The sequence below is a fragment of the Pteropus medius genome, unplaced genomic scaffold (genome assembly GCF_902729225.1).
Source record: "Pteropus medius unplaced genomic scaffold, Ma_sr-lr_union100, whole genome shotgun sequence".
Classification (NCBI taxonomy): domain Eukaryota; kingdom Metazoa; phylum Chordata; class Mammalia; order Chiroptera; family Pteropodidae; genus Pteropus; species Pteropus medius.
In genome coordinates, this window is record NW_024349803.1 from 13,306,721 (window position 1) to 13,326,183 (window position 19,463).

Below are 19,463 nucleotides of genomic sequence, written 5' to 3' on the forward strand. Positions count from 1 at the left end.
GGGGGATGGGAGCTGGGCAAAATGGGTGATGGGGGTGAAAAGGGACAAATTTCCAGTTGGATATAATGTATAACTATAGTTAACAATACTGTATTACATATTTGAAAGTTGTTAAGAGAGTAGGTATTAAAAGTTCTCATAAGAAAAAAAAATTCTGTCACTATATATGGTAATGGGTGTTAACTACTTATTGTGGTGATCATTTTACAATGAATATAAATATCAAATCATTATGTGGTTGTACACCTGAAACTAATATAATGTTATATGTTAATTACACCTCAGTTAAAAAAAAAGAATTATTCAAACCCGATTCTAAAGCATAATCTCCATTGCTTATGCAGTGGCACTTATCACCAAGTTGTTTTTCCACTGAAAACTGTGAAAGGATGGAATCTTTTGTCTAATCAAGTAGGCTTGGACAAAGACAGCTTGAGAGTCTCTGCTGTAAGTTACCACGGCTAGAAGAAAATAACCTACCTTGAGAATACAGTGCCATCATGCAACACCCATTCATTCCTCTACTTCCTAATAAATGCTGACTTCAGGCAAGCAGGTACCATACAAGACTCATTTTCCTGTGGCCCTAGGACTTGGACCTATAAAGACTTCCTGAATGCATAAAATGAATGAAACCCATGACACATTCACAAAGCAGTAAGATCTTGGTGGTGATCAAAATTTTCACTGAAAAGAAGTGTTTGTTAAATGTGCAAGGCTCTATCTTAGGATAAAAGAAGTCACAAGGGCCCTTCACGGGGCTGTCACAGCTCTCAAACTTGGGCAGCTCCTGGTTCTTGGCTCTTAACCAAGTATTTGAAAAGTTCTGGGTATAGACACCACAGTTCTTTACCTCTGACAGCTCAGCACTACAATTCTTCACATCTAACTGTACGTTCAAACTTTAATGTGTTGTTACCTTGTTCTCTGGTGCGGTTGGCAGCCTTCTGATTTGCAGGTCCTTGTGTCCTTCCTCGAGGGTGAGCTGTGACTCACTTCTAACAAATAGACTATGATAAAGTGAGAGAATGTCATTTAAGATGAATTTACAAAAAGGCTCTCACTCTATCTTGTTCTCTTGCTTCCTCTGATGGAAGCCACCTGCCATGTTGTGAGCTGACCTAAGGAGAGGCCCATGTGACAAGGAACTGAGGGATGGTTCTGATCAGTAGCCAGTGAGGAACTGGGGCCCTCTGTCTAACAAACCACAAGTAACTGAATCCCGCCCAAAACCACCTGAGTGATTTTGGAAAGCCTGTCAAGGCTTGAGATGACTGCAACCCTGGCCAACAAATCAATCACAGTGTGAGAAACATGTCAAGAGGCCAAGACCCCTGATCATCAGAGGACACAGGTAAGCCATATTGAGTCCTGACCAACAGAAATCGTGAAATAAATGTTTGAAGCTGCTACGTTTTAAGATAACTTTTTACACAGCAACAGATAACCAATACACCCAGAACAAATGAATCATTACTATATTACAGCCTGAAAACTGTCTAGCAGTTACCTTGGGCAAGTTACTTAACCTGCAAGGGCTTTGGTTCCTTATCTTCAAATGAAATGAGAAGAGCCTTCCCCACCTCATGGATTAACTGTTAACAGACTCAAACTGGTTTACCAGTATCTTCAAAGAGAAGTCTTAATCTAACTTTTCATAATTTGTATATCCTTGTATCAAAAACACTTTTAATTAGTAATAAGGAAGGACACATTCAAAATCAGGTAAAAATCATGTTTTCCTTTTAATTGACCACTTAATTCACAGTTTCCTCTCTTGGCTGCTACTTTGGTAACAATTAGGTCCCCACCTCTCAAGAACATTGCATCTGAACAGGCTGAGACTGATCCACTGGGAACACAGGCCCTGAATCAGGGCTTCTGGAATAACAAGAACAACAAAAACCAGCCTTTTTCTTCACTTAGAAAGGGACAGTGAGTCAGAGGGTCGAAAGCTCCATTTTTCAAAAAGAAAACCTGGAGCTCAATGCAAAAACGGAAACCAAAATGTATCAGAAAATGAAGTATAGTGCTTTCTCATATACTCAAGGTCAAGATGGTTTTTGAGAAATAAGTATCTGATCACCTGGCCTCTTGTATGAATGGCTCCACTCCAGCATTTTTAAAGGAAGATGTTTTTGTTTCTATTTCATTTCTTGAACTAGGTCTAAAATCTCCTAAAAGGGAGATAATGAATCAGAATAAATCAGCTCACACACAAGAGATACTCCTAGATAGATTTTTCGCTGCTGAGAATATTCAGCACATTATTTCAAAGTGGCAAAATTCAGGGTAATCTGAGAAGAGAATTCAAAAGCAGCAGCTACATTCACTGATAGATTTTGTGAGACACACATACAAACAACCCCATTTTTTTCAGTGTACATGTCAAGAGGCCAAGACCCCTGATCATCAAAATAAGTTATTTTGTACATTACAGTGCACAGAACAATAGAGGGAAAGACACTTTCTTAGAGAGTGATGGAAAGGCATTTGCAAAAGGTTCATATCACTCTGAGGTGGAAGGCCTGAAGCCCAGTACCACACGGCCTTCATTAGCTTGACCCCTCCTCTTCTTTGGTTGCAGTAGCCTTAGTGGGAGCTACCTCCTCTAAACGTTCTGCTGGCTTCTTCTCCTCCTCCTCCTCCTCTTCCTCATCTTGGGGATAAAGGTCCGGGTACTTCTGCATGCATTCCTGCATGGCCCGGAACTGGTCTACACAGTCCGATCCCTTGACATCCTCCGTGCTATAGTGGAAGCAGGAAAAGGCTGACTTGAACTGTTCCCCACAGGGGCCACTGGCCATTCCCCCAAGGCACGGGCAGTTCCAGTTAATGTCTCCATTTGGCAAGATCAATCCTGGAACAGGAAGATAGACAAGTAAAATGTGAGAGATTGTTCTAGAGGTTTCAGAAAAAGCAAAACCAAGTCCAGTCCCCATAAGTCACTCAAGATGTGGAGAACAGTTAAGAATTGTTGCCTGGCAGGCACTCACCTGTGGACCTACCTCTTCGATTGGGTTCAAATGCCTGGTGCAAATCCAGTGTTCCTGGCTCAGTTGGAGAGAAGCCACCACTGACAACTTTCTCCATGTGCAAAACTGATCTATATTCTAGGCCACCACCTAGTGCTGTGGCTGTGGCTATGCTTCAAGAACTATGTACTGGAATCCATTTAGTCCAAAGTAGAAGCCATCACTTGGATGGTTAATGAGAAAACCTTTTTAAAGCCCAAACACTTTAAGGAGCTGATATACTGATCTCTTCCTTCCAATCTCTGCTTCCGCCTCATGGGCTCTGCTCCTGATGCCCTTCTCACTCTGCGGCTGCTCTCAGAAGCTCAGCACAGTGTGAGGACAGGTGAAAATGAGGAGGTTGCTCTTTCTGCACCGACTGGGAAGATGTCCAAGATATATTGTACAAGGAAAAGGCCAGCGGCATATCACAAGAGTAGTGTGGTTTCACTCTTGTAAAAATGAAAAACTTAGAGGAATACTAACCATAGTAACCAAACAGTTATACTATATATATTTGTTGGGGAGGGGTTAGGGTTTCAGATGGATTTTCATTTTCAATATTATTCAGGCCCCTAACTTTTATGCCTTTTATTATCTTTGAACCTTGTCCACATCTAAATAGTATTTCCTGGTTTTCTAAAATGCTTTTAAGATGATGACTCATTTTCAACTTTGTGACAGACATGGACAGAAATTTGACTTGTACAGAAGTCTCTTACATGAGTTGATTCAGAGGCTGAGAACATTCTTTAAGAAAGACTCTTGAGTGTCCAGTGAAATTACACGAATTTTTACTCCAGAGCAGTCTCCAGATCTGGTGCTCTGAGCTACTGTCTAAAGTCCTAGGCCCAGGCTGAACCCTGTCTACTTTTAGCGCAGGAAGCTTTAGGAATCAACAAATCTGCGGTTGCAGGTCCTTCCCAATAAAACAGGCTAACAGTGGAGATGGAAATGGAAACTAGCAGGCAGTTCACCACTAGCATCATAGACAGCTGCAGTGCACGTTTTCATGTATTAATCTACATGTGGTAAATCATCTAATCTTTTTGGCAACCTTCTGCAGTGGGTACTACTAACATGAAGTTTCTGGGGTTCACTGGGGTCCAAGTCAGGACTACAGCCAGGGCCCTTAGGATTCCCAGAGACCATGCTCTTTGCCTCACATCGTGTGACCTCTCTGGACTTTGCAGGCAGGCCATCTCGGTGCTGGAAGCATTACACAAATGCTGCCCCCCCGAGGCTCAAAACTGCTAACACACTTGCATAACCGGTTTCCAAAAGAAATAATACATTATAATATTAACATTTAAAAATAATAGTCCAGGTCTGCAAAAGTCCTTGTTTCACTATTTATCAGGGGAAAGTGAGCTAAAGAGAGAGTTCTTCACAGAGAACACTGTGCTGCCAATTTGCACTTCAAGGACACAATGTAAAACCACACAGACAGTAGTTTTGGCATGTTAAATTAGCCAGATCCGGCATGTTTTAAAACTAGTAATATTGCAATTGAGAGCTCAGAGCCTGGGTCCCAGAGTTGTTCTATGTTTCTTCATACAATTCACAGAAAAGGGTTGCAAAGGCAAATACCTATAGGGTTTCCAAGCAGGGATACCATAAAAGAAACAGTTAAGAGAAAAAACAGGAGAGACCATAAAGACGAGTAAGAACCGGAGGGGAAGGCGGGGTCTCCAGGCAGACACATTTAATTTTTATAAAAATACTATGAGGAAGACAAAACAAGGCCTGATTTGTCCTTTAGGCCCCACAAAGTCTCAATCAATTAATGAAATGTGCTTAACTAACGCACAGACCTAAAAGCTAGGCAAGTACACACACACACACACACACACACACACACACACACACACACACGGCAAAGTATTAGAATTTACATGTGATTTATTTTTCTGTATCAGAGTGCTGATTCAAGATTATTCCTGTAGCTGTCATTCTCAGAAATCTAACACTAACATCTGCACTTCCCACTGTTTCCAAGAGTGCTAGATGCGCCTGTCTAGCTTTCCTCTAACCCTCAGGATCAGTAAGAGTAGCAAGTGAAGTTACTTATATAAGAATATATACTTTAAATGGCATGGAAAAATTCCAACCAGGAGCCCATACTCTACAGGTGGCTCCTATAAGATCTTTCAACCGTATTTACACCAATCAGCACCAGAAGGTTTGTTAGTTATCATCATGGATATCAGAAATGGCTTTAGATTGGTGAGCTGAGTACTGTTCATGATACGTAGACTATTAATGAATACTGCACATGCACACCAGCTTTATATAGGCTGGACAGTTCTAGTGCCCAACTGTTCAAAGCCTTTGGAGTGATGCCCTAGGCCCAAGTGACCATTAACAGAGTTGTGTGCAATAGCTCTGCCTAGGTTAGCTGAAACCTGCTGCTGGAAAACTGTGCCTCTAACTCAAGTGAGCTTCTCCTGCAAGGTGCCTGCTGGAGTACCTACAAGGAGAGAGAAGTGATTTCACCATATCGCAGAACAAGGTATGTAACTCTTACATGCCTGCTGGCTAATGGTCTGCAGGTGTGGCAGAATTCAGTCTAGTAACTTGACTGAGCAGGAGAATCCCTGTCACCTTAACCTATCTGGAACTTTTGGAATCCACTGACATCTTACCCATCAACTTAATTGGGAAGCATCCAACCAACAGCTTAAGCCAGTGCGAAATCTTAGAAGAAAAAGAGGCAGAAGACCTCAGTGAGGAGAAATTCAAGCCTAATGACCAGGGAAGTGCATCAGAACGGGGCCCCAAGAGCCCCTTACACCTCTGAGGGAGACAAACTCACTGTCCTGAGACATAGCCCATGGCCGAGATGCATACCTGAAAACCCAGCCTTGGCTAGGACAAAATTGGAAAGGAATTTTGAGCATTGAACTTTTCCCCCAGTATATACCTGTGGGCCCCATGTCACTCACCATGTTCCTCGTATGGATCATTGGGGTCGTCAGCTACTAGCTCTGCACTGCTTGGAGTTTCATGGTCTTCTTTGGTCACAAATATGATTCGATCCTTCCCTAGAATTTGGAAGGCAGAAGAAGAATCCTTTCACTCAAGAGCAGTGAATCAACCCTAAACCCAAAACAGTCACACAAACCAAGTTTGAAGACTGTCCCATATGAAACCCCAAAGTGAGATGACGATCAAACCGCCCTCCCTGGGCTGAGACACTGACTGCACGACAGTTTAACAGCCACTTCCACTGAATAACTGTGGCTGGAACGAAAAATCCACCAAGGTCTTGGGTGAGGAGGATGAAAGTACATCCTGCCTACCAGATGTATCATCCACATAGGAGATGAGATGCCCCAATCCTACCAAACACAACTGCTTTTCATCCCCAAATTTGCTGACAGTCCAGTGGTTCAATAAGTCTTTCTTCTTCTCATCAAGAACGGAGCAGTCCCTTCTCAGAACTCCTGTGGTGCTCTGACTGTCCACGTTATTTCCCATCAACTTGTGAGCAACTCATCTACTGCTCATGTGTCCCCTCCTCCCCAGGCTTTACAGGGATCCATCTGAGAGCAGTCAGCAGCGTTCACACAACACTTGCAGAATGACAATAACTAATTAGGCCAGGGATGCTCAAATGCCTGCTGCTGAGCAACCCCTACTTGACTCCACAAGCTGCTCTCATGTGCTCGGGATGGGAGCCTGGGGGGTGGAGCATGGGGAACAGGAAAAAAGGCATAAGGAAAAAGAAGAGCGTGCAAGATGATGATGTAGGAAGAGCCTGGGCTCACTTCTTCCCCAGGACACACTGAGTCTACAGCTACATGTGGAACATCTCTTTAAAAAAACCTAAAGGCTGGCTAAGTGACAACTGCACATTGGGCAAATGAGAAAAAAACCACATCGAAACAAGTGGGAGGCTGGGACACAATCTTGCCACAAACTGTACCACCCCCCAACTCCCCCTCACAGATGGTGACCTACAACCAAGAGGGAACTCAAAACCCAGAGCTTCTCCTTGCAGAGCAAATGGATGGAGCCCCACACTGGACATCCCAAATTTAAGACATACATTGAGAGATGAGCCCCAAGACATCTAACTTTAGTGATATGAGAAACTGCTCTTAAGCAGCCTGCCCCATGACCCAGCTCAGAGGCAGGCGATCACGCCCAGACTTAAAGTGAAGAAAGTTCACCTGCTTATATTAAAGTGTCTGCCTGAGACTTCTAATTTGACACACACACCTAGCAGCCTGCTGGAACACTCTGGGGACAGAGGCTAGTGGGCACCATCTTTGTGCTCTCCCTTTGCTGTGTTCTAGAGCACCAGTATCTTCTGGAAGGGAGCTTTGACATGTTTCTAGTGTCCCACCTCCTGTGACTGCCACCAAGGGGGCGCCACTTGATCACTGGCTCTGGAGGCCAGAAAAGCTTGTGTTCCTGGTCTCACAGGACTGTCATAATTGGTGTCACCCAGAAAAGAGCTCATAATTCTGTCTGGCACCCTGAGTTTTGCAATTGCTATCAGGGGCACACCTTTACATCACCTGGCTCTAGTGGTTAGTGGTACTTATGTTCGTGGGTCCCTAAGGACTGTAACCAACTGAGAAAGAGTTCTTAAACAGCTACCACACCCAGAGCACGGCGAGAGGTAACAGGCCCAGGAGCTTGTGGACGAGACCTATTAGTTAATCAGCATAACTGTAGCTTGAGGGGTAGGCTGCTGATTAAGCACACATCTAGAAGCTGACTAATCCTTCTTTGAGACCTCAGAGGCCAGTTGTCTTCAAGCTCACCCTTTGCCATGCTCCAGAGAGCCAGTGTCTTCTGGAGGGGAGCTTTATGCATGTCTGATGCCCTGGTTTTTGCAACGGCTGCCCAAGATACACCCTAATTGCCTGGCTCTGGTGGCCAAGGGGGCTTGCATTATGGGATCCCTCAGGACTGTGGCAATTGGAGAGACAGTTCTTGGCAGGCCACCATCCCCAAAGCACTGCACAGACAGTGGACTGACCCACTCGCCTTTCTGTAAAGAAAGTCTCTTTGCTTGTCCCAGAGCTTCAGCATGAGGGACAGGCTTCAGGTTTGGCATATATCTAGTGTCATATGGAGCTGCTCACAGAAATGTAGGCTGTGGATGCCAACTTGGTGCTCTCCTTCTGCCATACTCTGACTCACTGGTATCACCTAAAAAAGAGCTTACACATATATTTGTGTCTGGAGACCCAAATTTTATGACCGCTGCCCAAGGGACTCTTCTAAATTGCATGGCACTGGTGGCCAGCAAGAAATATGCCTGCAATCCCACAGGACTAGATAGATATATTTGCATACTTTTAAAAGTGAATGCCTGAGTGAATTTAGGTGCTGAGATCCTCCCTCTTCAGACACTTTAAGAGTCTTGGCACAGTCTCAACTACTGGGAGCTATTAAAAATATAATAAGCTGCTTGGATAAGCACAAAGGTTGAGACAACCAAGAGCTGGGGCATGGTTGAATGACAAGGTTCATCTCCTATACCAAGATACTCCTTCAAGACAGAGAGGTGGTTGTTTCAGCTAATGCACAGAAACCAACACAGAGAGTCAAGTGAAATGAAGAAACAAGAAATATGTTCCTAATAGGAAGACAAGATAAAATTCAGGAAAAAAAAAGTAATGGTTAATGGTTATAAAGATGCTCACTGAACTGGGGAGTAGAATGAATGAGCACAGTGAGAACTTCAACAGAGATAGAAAAATACACTAGAGGGATTCAACAGCAGACTAGATGAAGCAGAAGAAAGGATCAGTCAACTTGAAGGCAAGGCAGTGGAACTCACCTAGTCAGAACAGCAAAATGGAAAAAAAGTGATGATTGCTTAAGGAACTTATAGGACAATATCAAACAGACTAACATTTACATTATAGAGCTCCCAGAAAGAGAGAGAGAAAGTGGCAGAAATATTATTTGAAGAAATAATGGCTGAAAACGTCCCTAACCTGGGAAAGGCAACAGACATTCGGAACCAGGAAGCCCAGAGAGGTCCAAATAAGAGGAAATCTAAGAGACCTACATCAAGAAAAATTATAATAGAAATAGCACAAGTTAAATATAAGGAGAGCATATTAAAAGTAGCAAGAGAAAAACTTGTTAAGTACAAGAGAACCCCCATAATACCATCAGCAGAAACTGTGCAGACCAGAAGAGAGGGGCATGGTATATTGAAAGTGCTGAAACAAAAAAAATTCCAACCCGAAAAACTCTAACTGGCAGTTATAATACAGAAATAATGGAGAGATAAAGAGTTCTCCAGACAAGCAAAAGCTAAAGCAGATCATCACCACTAAACTGGCCTTACAAAAAATGTTAAAGGGACTTCTTTAAGCTGAAAAGAAAAGACACTAATTAGTAAAAAGAACACATATGAAAGGACAAGTCTCACTGGAAAGGTAAAGGTAGTGCATTAATCACTCATAAAACAAGCGGAAAGGTTAAAAGACGAAAGTAAGAAAACCCTATAGTTACAATAATTAGTTAAGGCAGTGATTCCCAATCTTTTTGGCACCAGGGACTCGTGCTTCTATGAGCATCTAATGACTGATGATTTGAGGTGGAGCAGAGGTGGTGATGTTAGTGCCAGGGAGTGGCTGCCAGATGAAGTTTTGCTTGCTTGCCTCCTGCTGTGTGACCCAGTTGCTAACAGGCCACAAACTGGTCTGTGGTGGGGAGGAGCCGGTTGGGGGGCTGGCAGAGGGGAAGGAGGGGGTTTGGGAACCCCTGAGTTAAGAATGCAAAAGATAAAAATATACAAAATGTGACATCAAAAATACAAAATGTAGGAGAGGGGCAGTAATAATGTTGAGCTTTACAATGAGATCAAATTTAAGTTGTTGGCAACTTAAAATAGACTTATGTAAAATAAGTACCCATGAGCTGTTACACATAAGGCTCACGGTAACCACAAAGCAAAAATCTATAGTAAATATACAAAAGATAAAGGAATGGAAGCACACTGCTAAAGAAAGTCATCAAACCACAAAGAGAGAAGAAAGGAATAGAAACTACAAAAACCTCTAGAAAACAATTAACAAAATGCAATAATACACATACCTATCAATAATTACTTTAAATGTAAAAAGACTAAATTCTCCAATTAAAAGACAGAATGGCTAAATGGATAAAAAAATAAGACCTAGCATATGCTGCTTACAAGAGACTGACTTTAGATGTAAGGATATACAGACTGAAAGTGAATGATGGAAAAAGATATCACATGCAAATGGCAAAAAAGAAAAAGAAAAAGAAAAAGCTGGAGTAGCTATACTTATACATGACAAAACAGACTTCAAAACAGACTATAGTAAGATACAATGAAGGGTGTTACATATGATAAAGGAGTCAATCCAACAAGTTATAACATTTGTAAATATTTATGCACCCAACATAGGAGCACCTAAACATATAGAGTAAATATTAACGAATTTAAAGGGAGAAACAGAAATATAATAATAGTGAGAGACTTCAATACTCCACTTACATCAATGAACAGATCAGTAAGAAAACACTGATAAACAACATGTTAGACCAGATTGACATAACAGATATTTATTCCATCTCAAAGCAACACATTCTTCTCAAGCGCATATGGAACATGTGCCAAGATAAACCATATGTTAGATCACAAATCAAATCTTAATAAATTTAAGAGGACTGAAATCATATCAAGTATCTTTTCCAATCATAATAGTATGAAACTAGAAATTAATAACATGAAAAAAACTAGAAAATTCACAAATATATGAAGATTAAACAACATGCTACTGAAAAAAAAATGGGTCAAAGAAGAAATCGAAAGAGAAATAAAAAATATCTTGAGACAAATGAAAATGGAAAATTTAAAGGATGCAGCAAAAGCAGTTCTAAGAGGAAAGCGCATAGCAATAAATGGCTACCTCAAGAAACTAGAAAAGTCTCAATTAAATAATATAACTTTACACCTCAAGGAACTAGAAAAAGAATAAATGAAGACCAAAGTTAATAGAAGGAAGAACATAACAAAGATTAGAACAGAAATAAATGAAACAGAGAAAGAAAGACAATACAAAAGATCAACTACTATGAACAAGTATATGTCAACAAATTAGAAAACTTAGAATAAATTCCTGAAACATACAACCTACCAGGACTAAATCATGATGAAACAGAAGATCTGAACAGACCAATTACTAGTAAGGAGATTGAATCAGTAAGAAAAATCTTCCAACAAACACAAATCAAAGACCAGAAGGCTTCACTGGTGAATTTTACCAAATGTTCAAAGAAAAATTAATACCAATCCTTCTCAAACTATTCCAAAAATAGAAGAGGAGGGAACTCTTCCAAACTCACAAAGATGCCATAAGAAAATTATAGGCCAACATCCTTGATAAACATAGATGTAAAACTCCTCAACAAAATATTAGTAAACCAAATTCAACAATACATTAAAAGGGTCATATACCATGATCAAATGAAATTCATTCCAGGGATGGAAGGATGGTTCAACATCTGCAAATCAGTCAAAGTGATACAACATGTTAACAAAATGAAGAATAAAAATCATATGCTCATCCCAATAGATGCAGACAAAGCATCTGACAAAATTCAACATCCATTTATAAAAAAACCTCTCACAAAGCAGGTATAGAGGGAATGTACTTCAACATAATAAAGGCCATATCTGAGAAGCTTACAATAAACATCATACTCAGTGATGAAAAGCTGAAAAATTTTCTTCTAAGATCAGAAACAACACAAGGATGCCTACTCTTGCCACTTTTATATTCGACATAGTATCGGAAGTCCTAGCCAGAGCAATCAGGCAAGAAATGAAATAAAAGGCATCCAAATTGGAAAAGAAAAAGAAACTGTCTTTATTTACAGGTGACATATTATATACAGAAAACCCTAAAGACTCCATCAAAAAGTTGTTTGATCTAATAAACAAATTCAGGAAAGTTGCAGGATACAAAATAAAGACACAAAATCTCAAGTTTCTACATACTAATAATGAACTATCAAAAAGAGAAATTAAGAGAATAATTCATTTATAATTTCATCAAAAATAATAAATACCTAGGAATAAATTTAACCAAGGAGGTGAGCCCTTACACTGAAAACTACAAGATATTAATGATGGCAATTGAAGACACAAATTAACGAAAAGATATTTCATGCTTATAGATTAGAATTAACATTGTTTAAATGTCCATACCACCCAAAGCAATCTTCAGATCCAATGCAATCTCTATCAAAATGCCAAAAGCATTTTTCACAGAAATAAAACAATCCTAAAATTTGTAGAGAACCATAAAAGACCCCCAACAGCCAAAGCAATCTCGAGAAAGAAGAACAAAGTTGGAGGCATCATACTCTAATTTCGAACTATATTAGGAAGGTAAAGTTGTTGAAACAGTATGGCATTAGCATAAAAACAGACACACAAATAACTGAAACAGAAAAGAGTCCAGAAATAAACTCACACATATATGGTTAATTATTTACAAAAATGGAGTCAAGAACATATAATGAGGAAAACACAGTCTTTTCAACAAATGCTGTTGGGGAAACTGGACAGCCACATGCAAAAGAATAAAACTAGACCACTGTCTTACAACATACACAAAATTAACTCAAAATGGATTAAAGACTTGAACATAAGACCTAAACCATAAAACTCTAAAAGAATATAGGCAGTAAGCTCCTCAACATAGGTCTTGGTAATGATTTTTTTAATTTGACACCAAATTTAAAAGCAACAAAAGCAAAATTAAACAAATGTGACTATATCAAACTAAACTGCTTCCGCCCTGAAAAAGAAAACATCCACAAAATGAAAAGGCTACCTATAGGACGGGAAAAACTATTTGGAAATCATATATCTGATAAAGGGTTAATGCCCCAAATATGAAAACAATTCACACAACTTGATAGCAAAAACAAAAACAAACAAAAAACAAACCTAGTTAAAAAAATGGGCAGAAGATCAGAATAAATTGAATTAAAAATAGAACTACCATATGATCCAGCAATTTCACTTCTGGGTATTTGTCCACAGAAAACAAAAACACTAAAAGATATATGTACCCCTATATTTATAGCATTATTTACAATAGTCAAGGTGTGGAAACAACGTAAGGGTCCACTGACAGATGAATGAATAAAGAAATCGTGTATATACAACAGAATGTTATTCGGCCATAGAAATGAAATTTGCAACAATATGGATGAACCTTGAGGGCATATGCTAAGTGAAATAAGACAGAGACAAATATCACATGATCTCTCATATAGGGGGGATTTAAAAAAATAAAAACAAAACAAAAAAACAAGCTCATAGATAGAATGCAAACTTTGACAAGGTGAGCAGTTCACAGTGATGTGGGTGCCCAGCCAGCAGCCAACTCAACTGACGTAACCACCTAGGATTGTCCAAGAAGATACCCTGTGGGAAAATATCCCAGTCACCTGCCTCTGAAAAGCAGGTGGTCTGAGAGTGCCCAAGGAAGGTCAAGACTCCTTCTAGGCCTCCTGGCCCACTAATCATGGCCAGGAGAAGGGATCATGACAGTGGAGGATACTGCAGTATTCCCCACAGTCCATAGAGCCTGGGGGCTATTTCCCAGTAAGTGGGACTGGAAGAGAAGGGACTATTTCACACAACTGCTGATGTTATTAACTTCTGCAACTTGTTATTTTTTAGATCACTCAACCCAAACATAATAGGCTGGGCCCTCCAAGGATCAGCATCAGAAAGACGCCAGAGTCAGAGCCAGAGTCCCCAGCCCCATGTGCCTGGCTACCAGAGGGTCCCAAGTCCCCAGGGAAGCAAACTGCTGGGAGCCAAATGCATTTTATATGAGCTTGTCCTCATGGGACACTAATAAACACAGAAAGGGAAAGCATGAATGAACTAGGATGGGTGAATTGAATTCCAAGGCTCATTTCATCTAACCTTACAGTGACCCTATAAAGTTTTATCACTCTCATTTTATACAGCAGAAAAGCAAGGCCCAGAGTGGTGGCTCAAAATCAACCAGCTGAAAATGGAAAGGCAGGCACCTTACCTATCAGACTCGCTCCTCGACTCTCTTCCCTACACCTTGTTGCTGTCAGCACTTGACCTCACCTTCCTAAAATCATTGGCCCTCAGCTAACTGCACAGCAGGTATCTGTCTGATATTCTCATTGTGGGTGGGGAGTACTTTCTCCTCAGCACTCCACATGCTGCCTGGTCATCAGTTTCCTCTGCAGTCCTGGAACGGCCTTTCTCTGGGTCCTGCATGTCAGCTAGCTCCTGCCATCTATCACTACTCTCACTGGAGACAGCAGGAGTCCCATTTTAAAGTGGTGAGCATGAGGTCCTGGGAAGTGACTCGCTCACACAGGGCTAGAATTTGAACCCAGCTCTGTATCTCCAAGGGCCACACTGTGGAGATCCTTTGCACATACCCACACTGCCCCCTTCCCCACCTCCAACATACACACATAAGAATAATGAGTATGACTTGGACATTGTTCTGAGAGCTTTGTGTGCCTTGGGCAGGAATAAATATTCTATACAATAAATACTGCCTCAATCCCTGACACGAAAAGCTGAGAAACCAAGTGAATAAATATTTGCTGAGTGAATAAACAAGAGATTTCTTCTAAGCTACTGGGTACCTACCTGGTGAAGGGCAAGACAAATTCTATAGCCCTACTAACTACCCATTCTGACCAGGAGATCTGGAATAATGGGACTGTCATCTGGAAGGGGACAGGAGGTGCCTGGCATTTAAGACTTCTCCAGGCACCATCCAAATGTGCTCCTGGACAGTGCTTAGTTATGGCCTGGAGGGAGTTAGCTGCTACTGGAGCAGAGGCCGGGCCTACAGAAACGTGGCTCTCTGAGAGATGCTCGCCTTTGCTCTTATTATTTCATATTCCCCGTCTCTTTATATTTAAGATAGTTCAGTCACAGGTATGCTAAGGGAAACAAAGGAAAATATTTGGGCCCATGCTTAGGCTGGAGGATTTAAGGAAGAGGCTTGGAGAAAGCATGGGGGGTGACAGCAAAAACCAGAGCAACACCTCCAATGAAAAGGACAGTTGAGGGGACAGAAGGAAGGTACTTTGGTGCGTCACACCCTTTCTACATGGGTAACAGTAACGACATGCGACCCTTGGCATGCACAGGGACTGGACCTTCAACCCACCTGAGGTTTCCACCCCCAGAGCTGGTCTCTGCCCTCATATCTCACAATTTATTTTAGAGAAGATTGCCTGGGAAAGGATTTGGGCCAAGCAGCCAGGGAACATTAAGGTACCTAGTGACCTTTGTAATCCTGGCCAGTTTTCAAAACACTGAAAAGCAACCTGCAAAAATGCTGAATGCTAAGCAGAATAAGCTGACAGCAAATTTTTCAGCCCAGGTCCAATAGTTTCGTTCACCAAAATCTCAGCTAGGCCCAGATCAATGGTGAGGCCCAAAAGGCAAGGGGTCCAAACTGTGATGGGCACCCAGGGGATTTGTGAGGCAAATAGGCCAGGTCTCACCCAATAAAAGTTAAATCAAACTCTGGCATGTCCACATTGCTCACTGGCTTCACAGGTGACTGATAGCCCTCTCCTGTACCTTCCTAGACATCTCCCTTAGAGAACAGTTATACCAGATGGACAGATGTGACATTGTGATTTATGATAACAAAAATATGTGTTTCCAGGCTTCTGCTTCCTGGATGTTTAAAAGTGAACACAAGCACAATGCTTATTTATTCCTAACTGTGAAAGAAAGAAGTAGTGCTAAGGATACCAACTGGTGGAGTAATCAGGTACCTTTTTGGGGTCTCAAAGACAAGGCCCCTCATCAGCTCAGGCTACCTACCATGGTAAACAGAGAAAATGAAATGAGTTTCTGTTCTCACTTGAAATCCCGCTCAAGACAGTAACTTTTTAAATGGCATCAAATAACAAGGATAAAATGACCAGGAAAAGAGACAGTCAGAGGCCGGAGATGTCAATAAAGTTTTAAAAATGGAAAAGCTGAAAGAAGAGTGGTCTCTGACAAAATGGAGAATGCAGAACCCACAGTGCACAAGGTGGAAGTCGACTAGAAGAAAAGAAATCTCCACCGCAAGATCCCAGGAGGACACTCTGAAAGGACTTCAGGGTAGGACTGAGAACAGAAGGACTTACTGAGCAGATGGATACCAAGACACACTCAATTCTATAGTTTTACTCTCTGTACAACTACCCTTGACTCCTGTCTTTTTCTCACACTTCCATCCATCATCAACTCTGGTTAGCTCTAGCTTCAAATACATCTAGAAAGATCTGCATCTCTCACCTCTAGGACTCTATCTCCCCCCACCACTCACTCCTTGCATTCCAGTACCTCCTTGCATTTACTTAAACATGCTGAGTACACACCTACCTCTGGGCCTTTGCATAGATTGTTCTCTCCTCCAAGAGTACTCTCCCTCAGATATTTTCATAGCCATCCTATCCCTGACTTCATACCACCAGCTCAGATGCCACATTTCTTGACCACTCCACATCTCCCTTACTTTGCTTTATTTTTCTCCAAAGCACTTTTCTTCACCCAACATATATATTTGCTTACCACCCATCTCCCCCACTGAAGTGACAACTCCTTACGGGCAAGCACTTGTCTAGTCCATTCATTGCAGTATCCCTAGAGCCTAGAACAATCCCCAGAACATAGTGGGTAACCAATATTTGTTAAAAAACTGAACTCTGGAGGGTAGGAAGACATAATGGTTACCACCATTAAGTAGATTATAGAGAATACCCTTGGATGGGTCGTCTCATCTTGCCCCATAAAGGGGACCATGAAGACACATGGGATCATCACACAACAGAATCTTTCATTATATTAACCCAGAAGGAGTGCACATCTCTTCCACCATGCCATGAGGGCAGATTGTGTCACCTGTACCACTCCTATATGCCCAGTGGATGCCACATCACAGGTGCTCAATAAATGTTTGCTGAATAAACAGGAGAGGGCAGGCTCAGTCTTGAAAAGGAGGAAACTAAAGAAAAGGACAGTGTGGGGCTAACAGAGAAAAGTGGAGGCAGCCCAAGTCCAGGGAGCAAGGCTGACTCCACGCTGTGGAATGCCTTGAAAGTCAAGCTAGGGCCTTTAATCTGAAGGCTGGGTGGTGAGTGGACCCTCAATATAAATTTGTACAGGTAAGTGATTCATTCAGAAGACAGGGCAGGCATATGTAAGAGTTTATTCCATAAAAATGTGAGTGCCCATTGTACACTAGGTCGTGCACCAGATGTTGGGGATATGACCCACCTAATGCTCTTAGCTTAGTGAGAGAAGACAAATAAGATAATAAAAGTAACCAAAGTAATTTCAGAAAATTTAGGACGTGAAAGACACAGAGGGTCAGGGAAGACCTTTCTGAGGTGACATTTGAGCTGAATCTTAAAGGATGAGCGGTCAACCATGGGAAGAGCTAAAGGATGATGCATTAGGCAAAGGGAACAGCCAGCCAAAAGGCCAGTGTGGCTGAGCAGTGACACACTGGTTAGAGATCAGGGGTTGGATCACATAAGCCATTATATGGCAAAGAGTTTGAGAACATTTTTCTAAGTCCCAGGTGAAGCATACAAAATTGGTGGGCAGAAAAACAAAATTTGGGGGTTTAGGGAAGAGTGGTATGGATAAGATAAAAACTAGGAAAGGTTTGAAAGTGAGTGCTTTCGATTCTCATCCCTAAACTAACAAAGAGCTCTTTGAACCAGGAAAAGATAAGGATCCGTGCTTTGGTAGAAGGTGAAACCTGCTTCTTCCCAAAGAACCTGTGACTCCTAGAAATCCTAGAGGGCAAGGAGAGGTCTTACTTATCTGAACAGCCTCATTATACCCCAAAAGCTCAAGATTACTTGCTACAAGTCAAGTAAATTAGGGACTCAGAAAGAAAATTAAAAACAAGAGACCAACTTTGTCTAACAAAAGGATGAGGGCAGAGGACTTCTGTCCATGGCACAATGAAGTACTAATCAACAGAAATAGTGCTAATTAGCAACATTAGTATTATGGCTTTATGACCCAGGAAAGGAGGAGTTCTAAAAGCAAGGTGGGGTGGGAGAAAAGGATGAGCATTTTAAACAGAACTGTTACCCCTAACTTGATGTATGACCTTGGGCAGGTCATCTCTCCTAGGCTTCAGATTCCCTGAATTAAACTGAGGGAGCTGGACTATTCATCAAGAAATTTCTGGGTGAGTTCCAATTCTCTTTGTAGCTTTTCAAGTGTTCACACCATCCTCATCTCCTGGCACAGAGTTGGTTCTTCATGAATATCTGCTGAATGACGACTAAATTTTCTTAACTTCTCATTTTACAAGATTAGAAACTGAGGCCTGGAGGGGTTAGGTGGAGGCTCAGGGACAACGAGCCGATAAGCGGGCCTGAAGATTTCTGAACTCTCCGAGGCTAATTATTTTTGGGGGGTGGGGAGCATGAGGAGAGAATGTCTTCCCAGCAGAGGACTTCCCGGAATCCACGGGGCACCAGATTGAATAATGCAGTTCTGCAATCAGACTGCCAGGGCTCTAACCCCAGCTTCATGATTCACCACCACATGGGTTTAGCGAAGTCGCTTCTGTGTCTTAATAGACCCTTACCTATTAAAAGTCGCTGCGAGATCAATGAGACAAGCCACATAAGGCTCCTTGAAGAGTGCCTGATATGTATCTGGGATTCAATAAATGTTCCTGTTGTTGGTACTTCTTTCACTAGCACAACATCTAACCCGAGTGGCAACTTTTCAGGACAGTTAAAAGGCGCGGGCAAACGGAAACACGTGGTGTGTGGTAAGAATGATAGTAGTAATAACAAATTCCCAACTGCGAGCCAGAGGGAAGAAACGTGCTGAGCACGTTTCTCTTATCTACTTGGGTCTAATTTATAAAGTCTCCCAACAGCTGTCCCTCTGAAGTCCGGGTTCGAGCCTCCCCGTGACCTTGGAACAGCCTCGTTCCTCCCAGTCTCGGTTTTCTCATCGGCAAATTGGGGGTGGCGACCCTGCCACCCAGCCGGCTCTAAAGATCCCGAGGAGGGTACCCTGGACCGCCTCTGGCGGCTTGCGCCGCGAGTGGGGTCGCAGGGCGCCGGGGCCTGCGGGAGCAGAAAGACCGCATGTCCCCTGCAGGCCCTCGTAGGCAGGCCTAGAAAGCATCTCACTCTCCCTACCTTCCTGCCGGCAGTAGGCCATGGCTGCAACCCAGCGCTCAGACTTCGCAAGAGTAGAGGCAGCAGCGGCGGCGGCGTCTTCAGGCCGTGACCTCTCCTCAGGTAGGGCGGGCGGCTCCGAGGCCCGCGCGGACCCGCCCCCTCCAGGCCTGCCCGCCGCGCGCCTGCCTAGGTGCCTTCCCAGCCCCAGCCCGGTCCTCTCAGCAGAGAACTACATTTCCCAGCAGGCCGCGCGCT

General features: G+C 42.3%; 1 protein-coding gene across 1 annotated transcript; it reads right to left on the reverse strand.

Annotated features, from left to right (window-relative positions):
• Positions 1-1,721: 1,721 nt before the first annotated feature.
• Positions 1,722-19,432, reverse strand: CHCHD4 (coiled-coil-helix-coiled-coil-helix domain containing 4). The gene is made up of 3 exons (XM_039837355.1): positions 19,227-19,432; positions 5,960-6,058; positions 1,722-2,860 (listed from the first exon to the last, which is right to left on the reverse strand). Exons 1-3 carry the CDS (start codon positions 19,246-19,248, stop codon positions 2,556-2,558), a joined length of 426 nt encoding a protein of 141 aa, XP_039693289.1. The 5' UTR covers positions 19,249-19,432; the 3' UTR covers positions 1,722-2,555.
• Positions 19,433-19,463: the final 31 nt, after the last annotated feature.